At 45.8% G+C, this 18,544-nt stretch overlaps 1 protein-coding gene across 5 annotated transcripts in view; it reads left to right on the forward strand.

Moving 5' to 3' along the window:
• Positions 1 to 18,544, forward strand: part of CCDC60 (coiled-coil domain containing 60) — a 63,974-nt gene that overhangs the window by 40,743 nt on the left and 4,687 nt on the right. For all 5 annotated transcript variants that reach the window (XM_083478608.1, XM_083478607.1, XM_083478611.1 and 2 more), the window contains 10 exons: positions 9,566 to 9,757; positions 11,186 to 11,308; positions 12,392 to 12,496; positions 12,955 to 13,045; positions 14,426 to 14,657; positions 14,764 to 14,851; positions 15,692 to 15,757; positions 16,683 to 16,763; positions 17,578 to 17,667; positions 18,312 to 18,422. In XM_083478608.1, coding sequence (XP_083334734.1) covers positions 9,566 to 9,757; positions 11,186 to 11,308; positions 12,392 to 12,496; positions 12,955 to 13,045; positions 14,426 to 14,657; positions 14,764 to 14,851; positions 15,692 to 15,757; positions 16,683 to 16,763; positions 17,578 to 17,667; positions 18,312 to 18,422 — 1,179 coding nt within the window. The remainder of the gene's footprint in view (positions 1 to 9,565; positions 9,758 to 11,185; positions 11,309 to 12,391; positions 12,497 to 12,954; positions 13,046 to 14,425; positions 14,658 to 14,763; positions 14,852 to 15,691; positions 15,758 to 16,682; positions 16,764 to 17,577; positions 17,668 to 18,311; positions 18,423 to 18,544) is intronic.

Consider the following 18,544-nt stretch of genomic DNA (forward strand, 5'->3'; position numbering starts at 1 on the left):
TGGTTTATATATATATATGAGACCTTAGAATTCCTATAACAGCAGCATCACAGATAAGGCACTCGAAACGCAGAGACTCAAATTGCGGGATTCGCAGGCATGGACCTGATGTATTCATTCTGTTCTCTGCTGACCTCCAGGCTTAAGACACTTCCTGCTCCTTTGCCCTGTGCCAAGCTGTTAACACTGGTATTCTGCCTGGCCTCAACTCCTCTTTCTTTCTTTCTTTCTTTCTTTCTTTCTTTCTTTCTTTCTTTCTTTCTTTCGTTCGTTCCTCTTCAGCCCACTGCTTTTCAGCCTCGGCTGTTGTAAGCCCCTGTTCGTACTCTGCAAATTCCCTCCTCTCCCAACGCCAGCAAATCAGCCGGAGCAGATCAGGCTGTCGGCGTGGCCGTGATCGTGGCCGGAGATACGATGAGCACCTGCAGCACAGAGAGAAAGAGAGAAATTGTGCCGCCGCTTGGGGACTTTGGCATTACCTGCCAACGCTAGACTTCCTCTGCAGCTAATGCTTGGTAATGCCAGTTGCTTGGAAACAGGTGCTCTGTTGCCTCGTATCCTAGGCTTCTTCCCTTTTTTTGCCATTTGGCAGCCAGCGCTCTAATTGGCATGCTTCTTGCGTGGTCACGGCTGGAGGTTTGCAAAATTCTGTTCCAGAAAGAAAGAGGGGAGAAAGAGAGTGGATCTGCGTTGGGGGGGGGGGGAGGAAGACTTTCTTTCTCCGTGAATGACAGCTCACGTTAATTAGACAGCAGACATGAGCAGACAGGGAGCAGAGTGTCTGGATGGGTGGAATATTACCTACGCCATCAGTCATGAAAGGAAAGTGCTATTTTCTGGGTCCGACAACAGCACTGCATCTCCCAGTTGCGCACCCGCGACGCAGTTTGCCCTGGAGTGGAACTCTGTAAAGAACATAAGAACATGGGGAAGCCTGCAGGATTAGGCCAATGGCATCTAGTCCAGCATCCCGTTCTTGCAGTGCAGACTCTATAGTCGTTGGCATTGTCTTGTGAGACAATGGAGTGCGCCTATGGGGGTGAAGCCAAACTGCTGCGATAGCTGCACCAAAGTGCAAGCCTGGGCAGTGTGTGTGGTGGTTCTGGGGATGCCCAGATGTGGACGCTAAGTGTGTAACTCCCTCCCCTCGGAGGTGAGTCTGACACCTTCATTATACTGTTTCTGGAGAGTGCTGATAACACACCTCTTTACCTAGGCTTTGGACACTTGAGGTGTGTTATTTTGCAATTGTCAGTTGTTTAAACCTGCTTTTAATACTGTGTTTTACTATTGTTTTACTATTGTTCGAATCCCCGCTACAGGGTTAGCTCCCGTTGCTCAGTCCCTGCTCCTGCCCACCTAGCAGTTCAAAAGCACGTCAAAGTGCAAGTAGATAAATAGGTACCACTCCGGCGGGAAGGTAAATGGCATTTCTGTGTGCTGCTCTGGTTTCCCAGAAGCGGCTTGGTCATGCTGGCCACATGACCCGGAAGCTGTACGCCGGCTCCCTCGGCCAATATAGCGAGATGAGCGCCAGTCGGTCATGACTGGACCTAATGGTCAGGGGTCCTTTTACCTTTACCTTTACTATTGTAACCTGCTCTGGGACCTCTGAGTGAAGTACGGGTCAGTAATAATAATAATATTAATAATAGTCGGATCGTACCCTTTGATAAGTATGTTTTCACTCCTGCTTCAAAGAAATGCATCCGGCCTATTCAAACTCGACTCCTTTGTTATTCCATGTTACAAATTTACGAATAGATCAGCGGGGCGGTCAGACGTTTTAAGATAATTATACGAACATGATGTTGTATTAAGCATGAAAGCGAGCACCTCGCCAGCTTGCCATCCACCTGGTTTGCTGCCAGGTCATTTTTATTTTGGTACAGTACGAGCCTGACCTTTATCTATATTAATTTAATCCTATAAAGGAGCCGGAGTATTCCGACGAAAATGATTAGCACTCAAAAAGGCGGCGGGGGGTGGGGGAGGGAAGCTCTCTCAATTTTCCCAGTGACGAAGTTATTAGTTTACAAGAAAGGCATGGCCTTTGTCGGCAAGGTGGCGGAAAATCCGTGTTGTGACTTCCAGCCGGCTGGAGCTCAATTACTGTAATAAATGCATTCCAAAGTTCATCTCAGATGCATTTGCATTTTAATGAATGATTCTTGCCTCCTCGTCAAGTTGGCGGCAGAGGCTAATTTTATTAAGTTGCTGCATAAATACGATGCTTTTGAAACGAGGATTTAAATGGAAAGGTATTTGTTTTGCCCCCTCCCCACCCCTTGTGTGAAAATGACTAGCCCTTGTTTGTGCCGCCTGCCAGAGACAGTGCAGAATGTGTGTGTGTGTTGAGAGATAGAGGTAGAGAGAGAGAGCTGTCAGAACATAATGCTTACCTGGTAGAGACAGGGTAGAAATTCAGTTCGGTTCTGATTTGCAGTTTCTGAAACAATATGTGAACTGAAACACAGTCATCATTCAAAATTGATGGTTGCAGTCCCCGTCGCAGCAGCACCCTTCCTGGGTGGATGCAACTGCTGAAGTTTAAGGAACAAGCAAAGCAAAATTGCATGGAACGGTATACATATATTTGGAGAAAACGACCCTTAAATTCTGCAGAATTTCGTTGAGGCTTTTAGAAGCAAAACCAAAAAAAATCAGAACCTCTATGGAATTGGGAGAACTAAACTTAAAAGGTTAAAGCTATGGTTTTCCCAGTAGTGATGTATGGAAGTGAGAGCTGGACCATAAAGAAGGCTGATCACCGAAGAATCTATGCTTTTGAATTATGGTGCTGGAGGAGACTCTTGAGAGTCCCATGGACTGCAAGAAGATCAAACCTCTCCATTCTGAAGGAAATCAGTCCTAAGTGCTCACTGGAAGGACAGATCCTGAAGCTGAGGCTCCAATACTTTGGCCACCGCATGATAAGAGAAGACTCCCTGGAAGACCCTGATTTGGGAAAGATTGGGGTACAAGGAGAAGGGGACGACAGAGGACGAGATAGTTGAACAGTGTTCTCAAAGCTACCAGCATGAGTCTGACCAAACTGCGGGAGCAGTGGAAGACAGGAGTGCCTGGCGTGCTCTGGTCCATGGGGTCACGAAGAGTCGGACACGACTAAACAGCTAAACAACAACAACAAACTTAAAAGATTGGAAGTGGTGTGTGAAATGGAGAGCTTCCGTACAGTTGGGAGACTCAGGACAGATAAATGAAAGTATTTCTTTATTCAACACATAGTTGAACTCACTCCCGCAGGAGGGAGGCGTAGCCAACCAACTTAGGTGGCTTTAAAAGGCGATTGGACAAATTCAGAGAGGGCAGGGCTCTCATTGGCTGCTAGCCACAATGACTGTGTTTTTACCTCCACTGTCAGAGGCATACATTTCTTGGGTTGCAATATTTCCAAAAGTGAAAATCCAGACACAATAATTGTTGGACTTTTGCAGAATCTGAATAAGAAGTTTTGTGTTTACTGGGAATGATATATAATGAATTGAAAAAGATGTTTAAAATAACATTTGTAAAAAACAACCCCAGAAGCTTTCTTTTTGGGAGTTATAGGAACAGAACAACGGAAACAGTATAGAATCTTATACATGTATGCGACTACAGCAGCAAGAATTTTACTTGTCCAAAAATGGAAAGAAGAAGAAGTCCCAGGAATGGATACAAAAACATATGGAATATGCAGAAATAGCAAAACTTACCGGAAAAATAAGAAAGCAAGATAACAGACTTTTCATAAAACCATGGAAATGGTTTATTGGATATTTACAAACAAACTGTAAACAGATAAGAACATTGGCAGGATTATTGTAATAACCTGCAGTTTCGTAAGAGTGTGTATTTAAAGCAGATGAATAAGTTAATTTGGATATGCAGAAAATCTTAAAAATAAATTTAAGGAACAGCAGAAAGAGGGGGAAGGAAGTCAAGTTTTGAAATGTTAAAACGACAGTAAAATTATTGAAATGCATAAACCTGAAAGTCATAAATAAAATAGTTTTTAAAAAATGAAAAAAAAGAAGTTTTTGAGCTTTTTTAAAGGAAATTTGCCAAAATCTATACATTCCAACATGGGTTCCCATACGTCTGGAATTCCACGGGCATTACAGGCAGACGGAGAATCACCTTGAGATTCAGAAGCGCCATTTGTTAAGTGTCTAGTAGCCTTCGAGTAGTTTTAATGCATTGCTAGGAAGGAAGAGGGTGTTCTGAACCCGGTTGCAGCCATTACTTTAGGAGGTACGCGCGCAATGTTTCGGGAGATGGATGGGCTTGTCTGATTCGGACGGGGTAGAAATATGTTTTGCACGCGGACTGCAGAACAACTTGTCGTGATGTATCCATTTTGCTGGCAGTGAGCGCTTTGCGTTGTCTGTCTCGTCTGTCATCCAACAAAAGACTTCTTTTAAAAATAGAAAGGGGGTGAGAGAGAGAGAGAGAGAGAGAGAGAGAGAGAGAGAGAGACGGACGAAAGAAATCTACTGCAGTCTCATAGCCAATGCAAAATTCAACTGTCTTCATCTCTCTCTGAACCACAAGCCTTTATTTGCCTAGAATCTAGGTGAGGTCTTCTCCCCTTATATGTCACATATATATTTATCAAATATGTGAACCCCAGCCTTATAGGGGCACAAATGCATCTTACGATGGAAGCCACTGTTACATAGTCATCTTAGCACAGTTGCTTTTTAACTTATATTTTATAGGCTTTTAGCTTTTTGTGTTTCTTTTATTTTTTTGTGAACCGCCTTCAGTCCCAGTTCTGCAGAAAAGGTGGGATATAAATAAATCGTGGTGAAGAGATAGCTCAGTCGGTAGAGCATGAGACTCTAAATCTCAGGGTTGTGAGTTCAAAACCCACGTTGGGCAAAAGATTCCTGTATTGCAGGGGGTTCAGCTGGATGACCCTCATGATCCCTTACAATTCTATGATTCTATGATGGTGACGATGATGATATACCAGTGTGGTGTTGTGGTTAGAGTGTTAGACTAGAACCTGGGAAACCACCGTTCAAATCCCCACTGGACCATGAACTTCCCTGGGTGATGTTGGGCCAGTCACTGCCTCTCAGTCTAACCTACTTCACAGGGATGTTGTGGGGATTAAATGAGGAAGGGAGAGAAGAACGTTTCCCACCTTAAGCTCCTTTGAAGTAAAGGACAGAAATGCAATGAGGAATTAATAATAATAATAATAATCTGCACTGCAGGGGTTGGACTAGATGAACCTCGCAGTCCCTTCCAACTCTATCATTTTCTCATTATATGTGTGTGTGTGTGTGTGTGTGTGTGTGTGTGCGCGTAATATTTTTGTTTTACAATTTAAAGTACTCATTTTTGTATCCTTAAGATATCAGTGTCTTCCCTTCTTATTCCATGGTTCATTTTATATATCATAAATCCCTGCATATTTTACAAAAAACGATGCCATTCAGTATTCCACTATTACTTTTTTTAAATAGATATTTATTAAGAATTTTCGATTTAAAAAAAAAACAAAAAACAAAAAACAAAAAAGGAAAACATATACAGTTTAAAACCCTTCTTTTCTATAGCATATTTCTCTGACTTCCCCACACCTCCCCTTCTTATATTCCAATTCAAATTGTTATTTCAACAAGTTCTTATCCCCAATTTTAACCTTCTTATATTTAGTTAAATTTAAAAGCCCATTTTTACAACATCTAAATTTATGCATCAATGTTCATTCTTAAATCTTAAGTCCTTTTTCTAAAGTCGACCCAAATTCCCTTCCACGAATTCCCCACTTTTCATACTAGTAATAAAACAGAATAAAAAGAAAAAAGATGGATTATAGTTATGCACCCTTTGGATCCCCAAACCCCACCCCGTCCCCTTTCCCAGTTTCAATCCCCAACAAATGTCCATCAGTCTTAATCTAATATCAGCCTGGAGATCTCACGTCTGAGGCTCTCAATTCTCTCTCTGTTCCTCTCTGCCGGTTTTTTTTTTATAGTCCTTAGTGTTAAACACCAAATCTCGGAGACACTCTGGCCCGATAGGGACAATGTTTCTTCCAGCCAGGCCTCCATACTTAAAAGTGGAGCCCAAATCTTGTTTCTTATTCCTTTCAAGTCCAAATGTCCCCAAAGCTCCAACTTTCACCTTAATCAAATTTGTAATCCTTGGGTCTTCAGATCTCCACATAAGGAGATCTCTCCATTCTTCAATCTCGAGCTCAGACCAGATTTTCATTATCAAGTTCTTATTTTCCTTTGTAATCATCATGTCAGGCCTCTGGCTCTCCTTTGTCGTCTGCAACATTACGTCTCCTCCTTCCTTTTCCTCAGAAACAACTTGTGTCTCTTTCTCCACACTCTCAAGATTCTCAAATTTCTCCTCCTGTCCAGCTGCATAAACTTCCTGGATCAAGTCCTTATCGAATTCAGTGAATTTGTTTACTGTTAAGTCCAGAGTTGCAACGTTAGTAGCCAAAACATCAATTTGGCCTTGTAACTTTCCCAAGAGAAAGAACACTCTGTCCAATTTAGCTTGAATTTTCCCTCCTTCAGCCATTCTTGTAATGTCCCAAAACCCCCTCTAGAGGGATTTTGGTTACTTAGTATCCTTCCAGTTCAAATCCAAAAGTCAAGTTAGTTTGTATCGGTTTTTCCTTACTTTCAACAAAATATAGCCAAATTGTAACTAATACAACCAGCAGAGACAGTATAAAACAAAGTTCTCTTTACCCGTCTTGACAGCTAATTTGACAGCTGTCAAGCTCTTCAATATCTCTTCAGCAGGCTCTCTCGCGGATCACTCCCGGGTCCGGGGGGATGGCACTTCAGCTCCCACAATTTGCTCTTATCCTCCAGTAAGATTACTTAAACTGCCAAATCGTGAAATCAATATCTTTACCCAATAAAAAAGATAAAATCCTCTCGACCTTAGTTAGCTGGTCCTTGCTTTGGATTATGTATAAGACGGGGAGACGGACTTCCTAGTTGCGCCTTCCCCGATCGTGCCTAATTAAAAAAAAAAAAAAAGATTTTTCTTTACAAGTCCGATTTCCATACTACTCACGGGTTGCTGCTTTAGAGTCCAATTGTTCATAAGAAGTCGTCAGCGCTCTCCGACCATGGCATGCGGCTTCACTCTGCAGGAGAAGCAGTCGACTCTCAGCACCGCCCCACTCACCCCGTCCCCCGTTCCAAAGCCTTTAAAAAGGCTCCTTTGCGGGTCGGGGGGTGCTAATGGTGCCCGCCGAGTCACCAGGTTCACAGGTTTCACCGCCTGTGATTTTTAAGGGTCCCCGCGTCGCCGCAGCGGCAAGACCCAACTCCTGCGGAGCCGATTCCCTCCGGAGCTCGGAGGGAATCCGCCATTAGCCGATCGCGCTAACCCGGAAGTTCCAGTATTCCACTATTACATCCATCAAAACTTATTTACACTGTTGAATTTATCTTAATGCTGCAAGCATTTTCAGATGTACAACTCTATGGTTTTCTCTACGATTCTACAATTCTATGATGAATAATGGACCTCAAAGCAATTTACAAAAAGAGTTAAGATTAAATCATCATCTTAAAACAAACAGTTAAGCACAGCCATTAAAAACCTCCAGAAAATAATCAAATTCAGCAATGACCAAAAATAATCAAATTCAGCAGTGGCCAGATTAAAACACATGGCAACTTTCAATATGTCTGCGTAGGCTTTGCCTAAGCAAAAATGTTCTTGCCAGGCACCAGGAAGAGCAGACTGAAGGAGCCTGCCAGATGTCTGTAGGCATGTAAGGTTGACAAAGGCTGTTTTAGGTAGTCCAACACTTGGGTCAGGATGATGTGCTCCTCGGAGTAACCCTCCTTTCTCAGACTCCTCCATTATGGGCTAGAACAGGGGTCAGCAAACTTTTTCAGCAGGGGGCCAGTCCACTATTCCTCAGACCTTGTGGGGGGCCGGACTATATTTTGGAAAAAAATAAAATAAATGAATTCCTATGCCCCACAAATAACCCAGAGATGCATTTTAAATAAAAGGACACATTCTACTCATGTAAAAACACACTGATTCCCGGCCTGTCCATGGGCCAGATTTGGAAGGCGATTGGGCTAGATCCAGCCCCCAGGCCTTAGTTTACCTACCCGTGGGCTAGAACAGGGAATTCAGTAGCTCGCCTTCCATAAAGGGTCTGTGTTTAGGCGTACAGGGTGTCCCATCAGTTCTAGTACAGGAATCTGAATGGTAATCACGGCAGTTAGCGAATTCCTATAAATCCGTTTCGTTATATGGGAGGGAGTTGGCAGCACAGATGGCAATTGCGCACCTGTGCAGATGTTTCCTATCGCGTCGCAATCAACACAAGATTGCTGGAGGGCCTGCGGGCTCTGAGGGACTTCCTTCCACCTTTGGTGGGAATGCCATCAGGTTTCATTATTCCGGCCCCGAGTATATTAAGAAATATCCAAAACAATTAAATCACCTGCTCAGGCTTCCCCACAACTGTCATTTGTCAATATGTGGACAGACAGCTTGTCACTCCGAAGAGCTCTTGATTTGGATTTTCGCTGCCACTGGGATTTCAACAGCCCAGCAATAGGAAACCTTGAAAAAATCCGCATTTGGCTGTGTGGTATTATAACTTACAGACTTTGACTACCATGGGAAAAAATGCACAAAAATCGTGTATCTCCAGGGGGATGGAGGGTCCAGAATGCTTTTAAGTCATCCAGTAGGATCTTATTTCCTACTATTTAGGGCTGGGCGATATCTGGTTTTCAACATCGTGATATATCATCAGCTAAACGTTGTGCTATACCAGGCATAGGCAAACTCGGCCCTCCAGATGTTTTGGGACTACAACTCCCATCATCCCTGACCACTGGTCCTGTTAGCTAGGGATGATGGGAGTTGTAGTCCCAAAACATCTGGAGGGCCGAGTTTGCCTATGCCTGTGCTATACTAATATATCACAATGTCTGAAATAAGGATGGAGCTATGTAGAGGCATTGTCTGGCTTCATGGTTTTTACAACAAGGCGATTTTTGCATAACACACACACACACACACACACACAAACATCATGATTCGCAATATACTGCCAGGTTAAAAATTATGAAACCAGTATCGAAACCATTTTTGGACGATGTATTGATGCATCACCCAGCCCTACGATAGACTGTGATGCTCAACATTCACCAACCACTGCAGCTCGTAATGTATTGCTTTATTCTGGCGCGTCACCGTTTCTTTTCCTTATTATTGATTCTTTGTTTGCCCTGTTTATGTTGTGATGTAACGCCCTGCTACTGCACTTTCGGGGTTGCGAATAGTGTTCACAAAGATCTAAATTTTAAAAAATTGAATTAAATAAGTTCTCCTGACAGGAATGAGGAAGTGGGAGGCCTCTGAGACAACCCATAATCCTTTGGGTCCTGGACTTCTTTCAACATGGGCTCTTTTACTCTTTACAGAAATTGAAAGAGACAGAGAATTCTTCTGGACGGTTGCTGGAGGGGAATAATGTATCTCCATATTGGTAGCTTTGCCATCACTTCAGTGCTTGACCTCCCACCATTTTTAACAGGTATCTGATCAACTCGGTGAAGATCGGGCGGGGCTACTTCCATATGCTTCGCAGAGAAACTCTGGAGAGGCAGGAAGCAACCAGGCTGGAAGAGTGGAAGGAGCAGGAAAGGCAGAGGACTGACTGTCAGCCGCCGAAATACCCATCATCCTCGTCCTCCGATGAAGACTCAGGGGATGAAGAACTGACTGAGTAGGTGTTCTTCGAGGCTCTTGATCTATTAACAGCCGTTTCCTTTTTCCAAATGTGACCTCTAAGTGGCGCCATCGGGTTCCTGAGGTTCGATTGAGAGCTGAGCTGATGGCGTCTCAGGAGATCATCCACACACACCTGTTTGCAAGGTTGACTAGCTCAGTGTGAGAAACGGCCGTGTAACTTAGGGCTGCCATATTTCAAAAAGTAAAAACCAGGGCTTGTTGATTGACTTAGGTCTAAGATCCATGATGCATGGCAGCCCTACATACACCAAGTGGGACACGGGCGGCGCTGTGGTCTAAACCACTGAGCCTCTTAGGCTTGCCGATCAGAAGGTCGGTGGTTTGAATCCCCATGACAGGGTGAGCTGCTGTCGCTCTGTCCCAGCTCCTGCCAACCTAGCAGTTCGAAAGCACACCAGTGCAAGTAGATAAATAGGTACCACTGCGGCAGGAAGGTAAATGCCCTTTCCGTGCGCTCTAGCTTCTGCCACGGTGTCCCGTTGCGCCAGAAGCGGTTTAGTCATGCCGGCCACGACCCAGAAAGCTATCTGTGGACAAATGCCGGCTCCCTCAGCCTGATGTGAGATGAGTGCTGCAACCCCATAGTCTCCTTTGACTGGGCTAAACCATCCAGGGGTCCTTTACCTTTACCTTACACCAAGTGAGATTCTTGGCTCAGTGTCATCTACACTGTCTGGCAGCTGCTCTCCAGGTGCTCAGTCCTACTTGGAGATTCCAGGGATCGAGTCACAGACTTTCTGCCTGCAAAACAGATGTTCTACCCCTGACCAATCATAGGAGGCTTCCTTATACCGAATCAGACCATTGGCTCACCCAGCTCAGCATTTTCTACACGGGCTGGCAGCAGCTCTGCCGGAGTTCCTCGCAGCCCTACCCAGAGATCGAACCTTTTGGCAAGCAGAGCGTGTTCTCTGCCCCTGAACGCCTCTCTTGCACATGGGTTTAGGGTATACACGCAATGGCGCTCACAGACCGGACATTAGTATGGGGAAACGAGTGGAGGCTCTGCATGGCACAATTTGAATCAGTATTAGAAGGAATTATGATAATATCTCTATGCCCGAAGCACATGAGACACTTTTCACAATATAAATCACCTTTTTTAAAAGAAGATTCCCCAGTCTTGCATTAAAGGAACATCTTTAGCTGTTAAGCATGCAGGAGACCAAAGAGGAGGGTGATTTTGCTATTATGACATTTTCCTTGTACAGGACTCCGCAGTTGTAAATGTCTATGGGGGTGCTAATTTTGCAGGTCAGGGTGCTCTTCAGAAAGGACGAGGAGTGCCAGGAGTGGGTGTAAATCAGATCAATAAGCAGTTCCTGTCTAGAACAGATTGTGCTTTTGTTTTCTGACAGCTGTGTCTCTTTGTCTCTCTCTCCCCCCACTCTCCACCCCCAAGTTTCTTTCTAACAGAATGTCCCTTTCTGAGAGAGACGGAGAAAAAGAAGAAGAAGAAAATTGTCCGACCTTTCACCCCCGTCTACAACGGCCTGCTGTCGGAAAAGCACCCGGATGCCCATTTGTACGTTCGAAGGCGTTAATAACGTCAGGAGTAGTCTCCGACTCTCTGCGTGCCATTTCTTGTCAGAGACCACTTGCAGTTTGCCTGTTGGTCTGGGGAAGGCTCTCTGTATGTGCTCAGAGGGGACTTTGGCTCCTTTGTTCGCTTGGTAAAAGGGGGATCATAACCACGTATGGAATATGATGCTAAGCAGGTGTTTCCTTTGAACAGTACCTGCAAGAGAGTTTAGCGTATATTCTGTGTCCAGGGCAGCTGTCTACCAGCTCTGTCTGGTATGCTGGCTGTGACCCTCCCTGCCTGCACACTGTCTCGCCAGAGTGGTGTATGCTCTGGTTATCTCTCTCTTGGACTACTGCAATGCGCTCTATGTGGGGCTACCTTTGAAGGTGACTCTGAAACTACAACTAATCCAGAATGCAGCAGCTAGACTGGTGACTGGGAGTGGCTGCCAGGACCATATAACACTGGTCCTGAAAGACCTACATTGGCTCCCAGTAGATTTCGGAGCACAATTCAAAGTGTTGGTGCTGACCTTTAGAGCCCTAAATGGCCCAGTATACCTGAAGGAGCGTCTCCGCCCACATCATTCAGCCCAGACACTGAGATCCAGCTCTGAGGACCTTCTGGCGGTTCCCTCACTGCAGGAAGTGTAACTACAGGCAACCAGGCAGAGGGTCTTCTCGGTAGTGGCACCCGCCCTGTGGAACACCCATCAAAATGCCAAAGAGATAAACAATTATACGACTTTCTGTAGACCTCTGAAAGCAGCCCTGTATGGGAAGTTTTTTAAGTTTTATGTTTTGCTGTGGGGTTTTTCATATTCTGTTGGAAGCTGCCCAGAGTGGCTGGGGAAACCCAGTCAGATGAGTGCCGTTTAAGTAATTTATTATTATTGTGGTTATTGTTATACCTAGTTAGTTTTTGAGGACCACAGGCCCAAAGCCCAGTTGCGTAGTTCTCTGCTTTGTGGCCCATTTCCCCCTCTCCAAACTCACTGCCCCTGAGCCCACCCCCTCTGCCAATCAGCCCCACCATCTGCCAGTCAACTCACCATCTGCCTTTCTCCCTCTTTCTCTTTGACAGCGACTCCATCTTCCGGCAGCTGTGCGCCCTCAACTGGCTCTTAGAAGCTTTGACTCTGGATCCCAACAGCAGCATGAAACCTGTGATGACATGCTGGAATCCCAGGTGGGTCTTGGTGCAGTTAGGCCAGGTGATGGTGTTTGGAGGGGTGGGCTGGTTCCCCCCCCCCCCGGAGATACCTTGAAAATGGGCAGGCGGCTCTGAAAATGGGGTAGAGCAACTCCTCCGTTGGTTGGGGTTGAGTGTGGCTTCACTGCTGCGGGTAAACTATGCAAAAAATCACCCCATGAGCTTGGGTTGAAGAATTCAGCCCTGGATTTAGAAGGCTACACGGCTGTACATTCCATATTCTGTACTTTCAAGAGAGGACAGGCCACTAGCCGTAAGTAAAGCACTCTGCACGTGTTTAGAGCCAGAAGCTGGGCACTTTCCACGACTGGGTCCTGCCACTGGATGTAGAATTTGTGGCTATGGGCCCAAGAGTCACCTGTGTCTCAGCGGTGCCAAAAGGGGCATGGAATAAAAGCCACTGATAGCTCGTCCCCTTCATTTTTCCCCCTTAGGCACTACGGCGGTGCAAAAAGTTCCTTGAAAGTCATCGCGAAAGAAAAGACCATGAAGGCTCGATGGGAGCACTTTCTCTTGCAAACAAAGGTAACTCGCTTTATGCCAGTTTCCAAATACAGCCGTACCTTGGATCTCGAACACCTTGCGACTCAAACATTTTGGCTCCTGAACACCGCAAACCTGGAAGTGAGTGTTCCGGTTTGTGAAGGTTCTTTGGAAGCCAAATGTTTGGCGTGGCTTCCGATTGAGTGCAGAAAGCTCCTGTGGCCAATCGGAAGCCGCGCCTTGGTTGTCAAACGTTTTCAGAAGTCGAACGGACTCCCGGAACAGATTCCGTTTGACAACCAAGGTATGACTGTAGTTGTTTAATGTTTGTTTAGAGCCTTAAAAAAAGAAAATAAAACAAATACCCATTCCTGACACCCTCCCTGGGATTCTGGGGTTTTCCGCCAGCCCTTCAGAACAGTTTCCGTGGCATGTGTGGTTGGAGGAAGAGTGTAAATTCTTTCTCTGGTGGGGTGGTTACTTAGTGCTATACTGGGTAGCTGTCATTGTCTCCATACTGCAGATGGGATAACTGAGGCTTGCCTTATGGCTCTGCAGTGAATGTTGGATGCCACCACACACAGGCTCAGCGCCTCCACCCCACCAGCCCCTCATACTTGTTTGAGCTCTGAATACAACAACTAGCTATTATTGTTGCTGTTGCTGTTGTTGTTATTTAATAAATTTGTATACCAATCTATACCCACAGGGCTCAGGGCGGTTCACAACATAAAATCACAATATGGAAATACAAAATACATAATAAAAACAAGAACAACATAATAATCCCTCCCTCCTCCACAACACATTTTAAAAGGGCATTGGATGCCAATCAGCCCAAGGCCTAGTTAAAGAGGAACATTTTTGCCTGGCGCCTAAAGGTGTATAATGAAGGCGCCAGGCAAACTTCCCTGGGGAGAGCATCCCATCCACGCAGCAAGCAGAAATGTAGCCAATAGCCAATACTTCTCTGTATTGAATTCCACGATTATTTCTCCTTCCGGTCAAGAAGAGTGCTAGAATCAGATCTCAGCAGAGGATTTGGTCTTGTTCAAAAAAGACCTCATTCCCCCCCAAAAATTGACCTATCGGGCAATCCCACTGCAGGCAAAGCAACAATCCCCTTCTCCACCATAATATTGTTGGAGTTTTATAACATATGGAATTTTTTACAAGCGTCTGGTCCCAGCAGAATAGCATCTTCAAAGCACCTCCTTGAACGCGTGCCAAAATGGCAAATCTGACCACATTTTCTCCCCCTTTGTTCATCCTCAAGCCAGGTGCCTAAATCAGTTCCCCATGTTTTCCTAATACTTTGTGGAATTGTGTGTGTGTGTGTGTGTGTGTGTGTGTCTCCGTCAAACAGTAGGACCATCTTGATGAGGCACCGCCTCTTAAGGGCTTTCTGTTGCATTTCTCCAGAGCAGAAAATACACCCAGAAAGGACAGTACCGGGGCAGGAGAATCCCCAAGAGGTCTTCCACCATGAGCATCTCCTCTCCCCACAGCAAAACGACCCTGACCAGCACAAGCTCCCTGTCGCCCATCTACGACGAAGCGGCCCAGCCCCCTTCTGACAGCGCCAAGGAAGGGGAGGAGATGGAGTCCATCTTCAGCAAGACAACCAGGGAAGAAGAGGAGCCGATGTGCTACCGTGAGTCCCGGAGAGCTCAGCGACTCCCCTCTAGGCTGTCATGGCTACCCCTCTCCAGAATTTATTTATTATATCACCTGCCTTCCCCCCCCCATCCCCTTCTCAGAACTGCAGACACTGCTTCAGATGATACACGAAGACGTGGCGAAGAATTTTAGCAAAGAAAATATGTTTTGGAACTTGACACACGGCTGGTACGTTGCGCCTTTTGTGGAAGCGGTCACAGTATAAAGAGAGAGGGAAAGGCAGGATATCAAGTCCAAACTCCTCCTCCTCCTCCTCCTCCTCCTCCTCCTCCTCCTCCTCCTCCTCTTCTTCTTCTTCTTCTTCTTCTTCTTCTTCTTCTTCTTCCTCCTCCTCCTCCTCCTCCTCCTCCTCCTCCTCCTCCTCCTCTGCCCAGTCCCTGACACCTGATGTCATCCCGGAGAAATGGATGTTGGCAAGTCAAGCTGCCATTCCCACATACCCAGCCAGCAGCTCATTCCATTGCTTGCTCTCTGAGGCCACAACCACACCATATATTTGGAGCGCTCTGAGAACACTTTGAATAGTCGCGGCTTCCCTCAAAGAATTCTGCATGTGGTGTTTTGCTGAGGGTGCTGAGAGTTATTAGCAAACTTCTCTTCCGCCTCGTGGGGCTACAAGTCTCGGAGTCATTCAACAGTTGATCCCTCTTCCCAGGGAAGTCTGGGCATTGTAGCTCTGGGACAACAGCAGGTGTCTTCTAGTGATCCATATCAAACTACAGCTCCCAGGATTCTTTGGGGGAAGCCATGAAAGTTTAAAGTGGCATTGTCCTTCACATATGATGTGAGTGTGGCTTAAGAGTCTTCCCATCTCCCCAATTTCCTCCACAGGCCCTACCCAGAGAGCCCTGATGGGACAACTGCAGAAAATTATACCCATTAATTGGATGACTGTGTATCTCAAAAGAGAGGCCAGATTTGGGGGGGGGGCATTTCTCGTTGCATTTTTGCTTCAGTCCCTGCATTCTGGTCATGTGCAAGACTCCGTTTCTGCTCCTTATTTTGCAGCTCGCACACCATATTGTCAAGACGCGAGCTGGAGAGCGAATTTTCATTTGGGCAGAAGGGCAAAAGGTAGGGGCTGAGAACACGACTGAGCATGGTGCATATGGCAGCGACGCAGCTGAACACATCGCACATTTTTTCAGTTTTTTACTACAATTCGGACACGAATGTTCTTCATGCAGTTGCTGGAAGCCACAGAGCATCCTGCCTGGCCACTGCAAGAACCATAGCTGTCAACTTACAGATTTGAAAATAAGGGACCAGCAGCCTCAAAAATAAGGGATCAGCAGCCAAAATAAGGGATAAACAATTACTTTGATAAAATACATATTTTGTTGCGTGCAAATGGCTTTAGATACCTATTAGGTCCATAAATTACCATATAGCATATATTCAACACAAAAAAGCAACAATTTGTTGTTGACAAAGGACAGCTGGACATAGAAAGGGCCCCATTACCTTCAGTAGCTTATTTAAGGGACATCATCAATAAGGGACAGCAGCGGGACATGGCGCTGGGATAAGGGACTGTCCTGCCAAATAAGGGATGCTTAACAGCTATGGCGAGAACAGGATGAGCAGCTGAGATCTTATGTTCAAAGGAGCTCTTCAGTGTGAATATTATGGGTGCAATGGCAATACCAGGAGTCAGTTTTGCTAATGTGTGATTGCTTTTAAATGTTTTCAGATTATTATTATTTTTGTGTGTGTGTGTGTTTAAAAAATGTCCATATGAAAACTCACCAGTATTTTTTAATGCCAATTTATCCCAAGGGATAGCTCAGTTGGTAGAGCACAGGAGGCAAGGTTGTGGGTTCAAGCCCCACATTGGGTAAAAGATTCCTGCACTGCAGGGGGTTGGACAAGATGGTCCTGGATGTGCCTTCCAATTCTGTGATTTTTTTTAAAATGCAATTTTGCCTAAAACACACATTCCATCATCTTTGTCTGCCACTCCTCTAATGTTGGTAAATCCGAGTGTCTTGCTTTTCAGCTCGGTTTCATCCTCGAAGGAAGAGAAGACCAGCACAGGAGTCGCGAAAGAGGAGACCTCAGGGGAGCAGAGGCCAAAGAGGTAGGGAGGGGGAGCAGCCGTGTACAGTGGTAGCTCAGGTTACAGACGCTTCAGGTTACACACTCCGCTAACCCAGAAATAGTGCTTCAGGTTAAGAACTTTGCTTCAGGATGAGAACAGAAATTGTGCTCCAGCGGCGCGGCAGCAGCGGGAGTCCCCATTAGCTAAAGTGGTGCTTCAGGTTAAGTACGGACCTCCGGAACAAATTAAGTACTTAACTCGAGGTACCACTGTAGTGGCAAGTTCAGAAGGCCAGGGTGCCTTCAGCATCATCCTAGGATTATGGAACAATCTCATAATGGCCTAATAATACTAATTAGGGATGCCTTGCTACAATCAGTGCAGCAAGCTCTCCATGTGCTGCCTTTCAGCTAGCTCTATTTTCTGTCCACGTACCGGGACAAATGACTTGAAATGCTCCAATATATTCTTTCAGAGCAACTTAAATCGTGTTTTCTGTGACGTTCCATTGTGCATAACAGAACTTGCAGGCCGTTCTCTTGAAACTGAAGCGTTGGTGGGATTTGAACTCTGGACTTGCACTCGTTGCAAAACAGCAGCACGGGTCCTCAACTACTTGAGAGTCCTAACTCTGTATGTCTGGAAGAGACAGGCGCCAAGAGCAATCGTGTATTAGAGAAGCGCTCCGGGATTCTTTGCCTGAGTAATCGAGGCCGAATTCCTCGAGCTAACAATCCTGGGTCTGCAAACTTTTGTATCATCATTCTTGCACAGAAGAAGCCCCCTGATTTCAGACCTGCTCTCCCTTGATTGTTAGCTGTGTGTGTCCATTTCCCTTTGAATTTCCTTGCAGTTCGATGACAGTGACTGTCCGGGAAGATAAAACGGTGACAGCGACCTACTCGGACGAAGACACCACTGAGCAGATCAACAAACCTCAAAGGTAGGTGTGTGGAGGTAGGCTTCTTTCCTGAGGGTCAATAAGATGGACTCTATTCTGGCTGTGCAGAAGCTCCTCCCACAAACTCTGACATCACCCACGGGAGGAGTTTGCACACACCCAGGGAAGTCTCAGTGGCAGAAAGTAAGGTGATGAAGGTGACCTCTCAACATACTTGTTTCTAGAGCAGGGGGTTTAGTGGGCTGTTCAGCTGAGTTAGCATAGGAGAGAAACATAGGATTGGGAACTTCTTTGTCCCAGGAGCTGAATCAGAGGCCGTCCGGTGAAGCTGAACAGTGGGAGTTTCAGGGCTGACAAAAGAATGGGCTACTTCCCACGGAGTATATAGTATGGAACTCGCTCTCCCACAAGGTGTGGCAATGGTTTTAAGAGAGGATGAGACCAATTCATGGAGGATCAAGCTATCTGTGGCTACTAACTATATTCTTCCAGTTCCATTGTCCCAGGCGGTGTGCTGTGAATCTCAGGCAAGGGGAGGGTTTTCCAACCCAAGCCCTTTTGTTTGCCCCAGAGAGGTCCGTTTCCCAAACTGGCCAGCTTGGGCAGATAAACTGGGCCTACCCTTCTTCCACCTCTCTAGAGATCTGGAGCCTGTGGGTTTATACCTCTGCTTCTCTCGCCTCTAGCCTCTTCCTTAAAAGGAAAGAGCAGACTTTCCAGAACATGAAGGATATCTTCCACGAGGTGGCCCACGAGTCTGCTTTCAGGCTGCACGATCAACTGGACATCCTAGAGAGGTAAATCATATTTCGTCTTCCATCTTGGTTATGAGCCCGAGCCCAGAACTAGGGCTGGGCATTGTCTGGTTATCGACATCGTGATATATCACCACCTAAACATTATGGGGACACGGGTGGCG

Source organism: Podarcis liolepis (genome assembly GCF_965112155.1).
Source record: "Podarcis liolepis genome assembly, chromosome: 15".
Classification (NCBI taxonomy): Eukaryota; Metazoa; Chordata; class Lepidosauria; order Squamata; family Lacertidae; genus Podarcis; species Podarcis liolepis.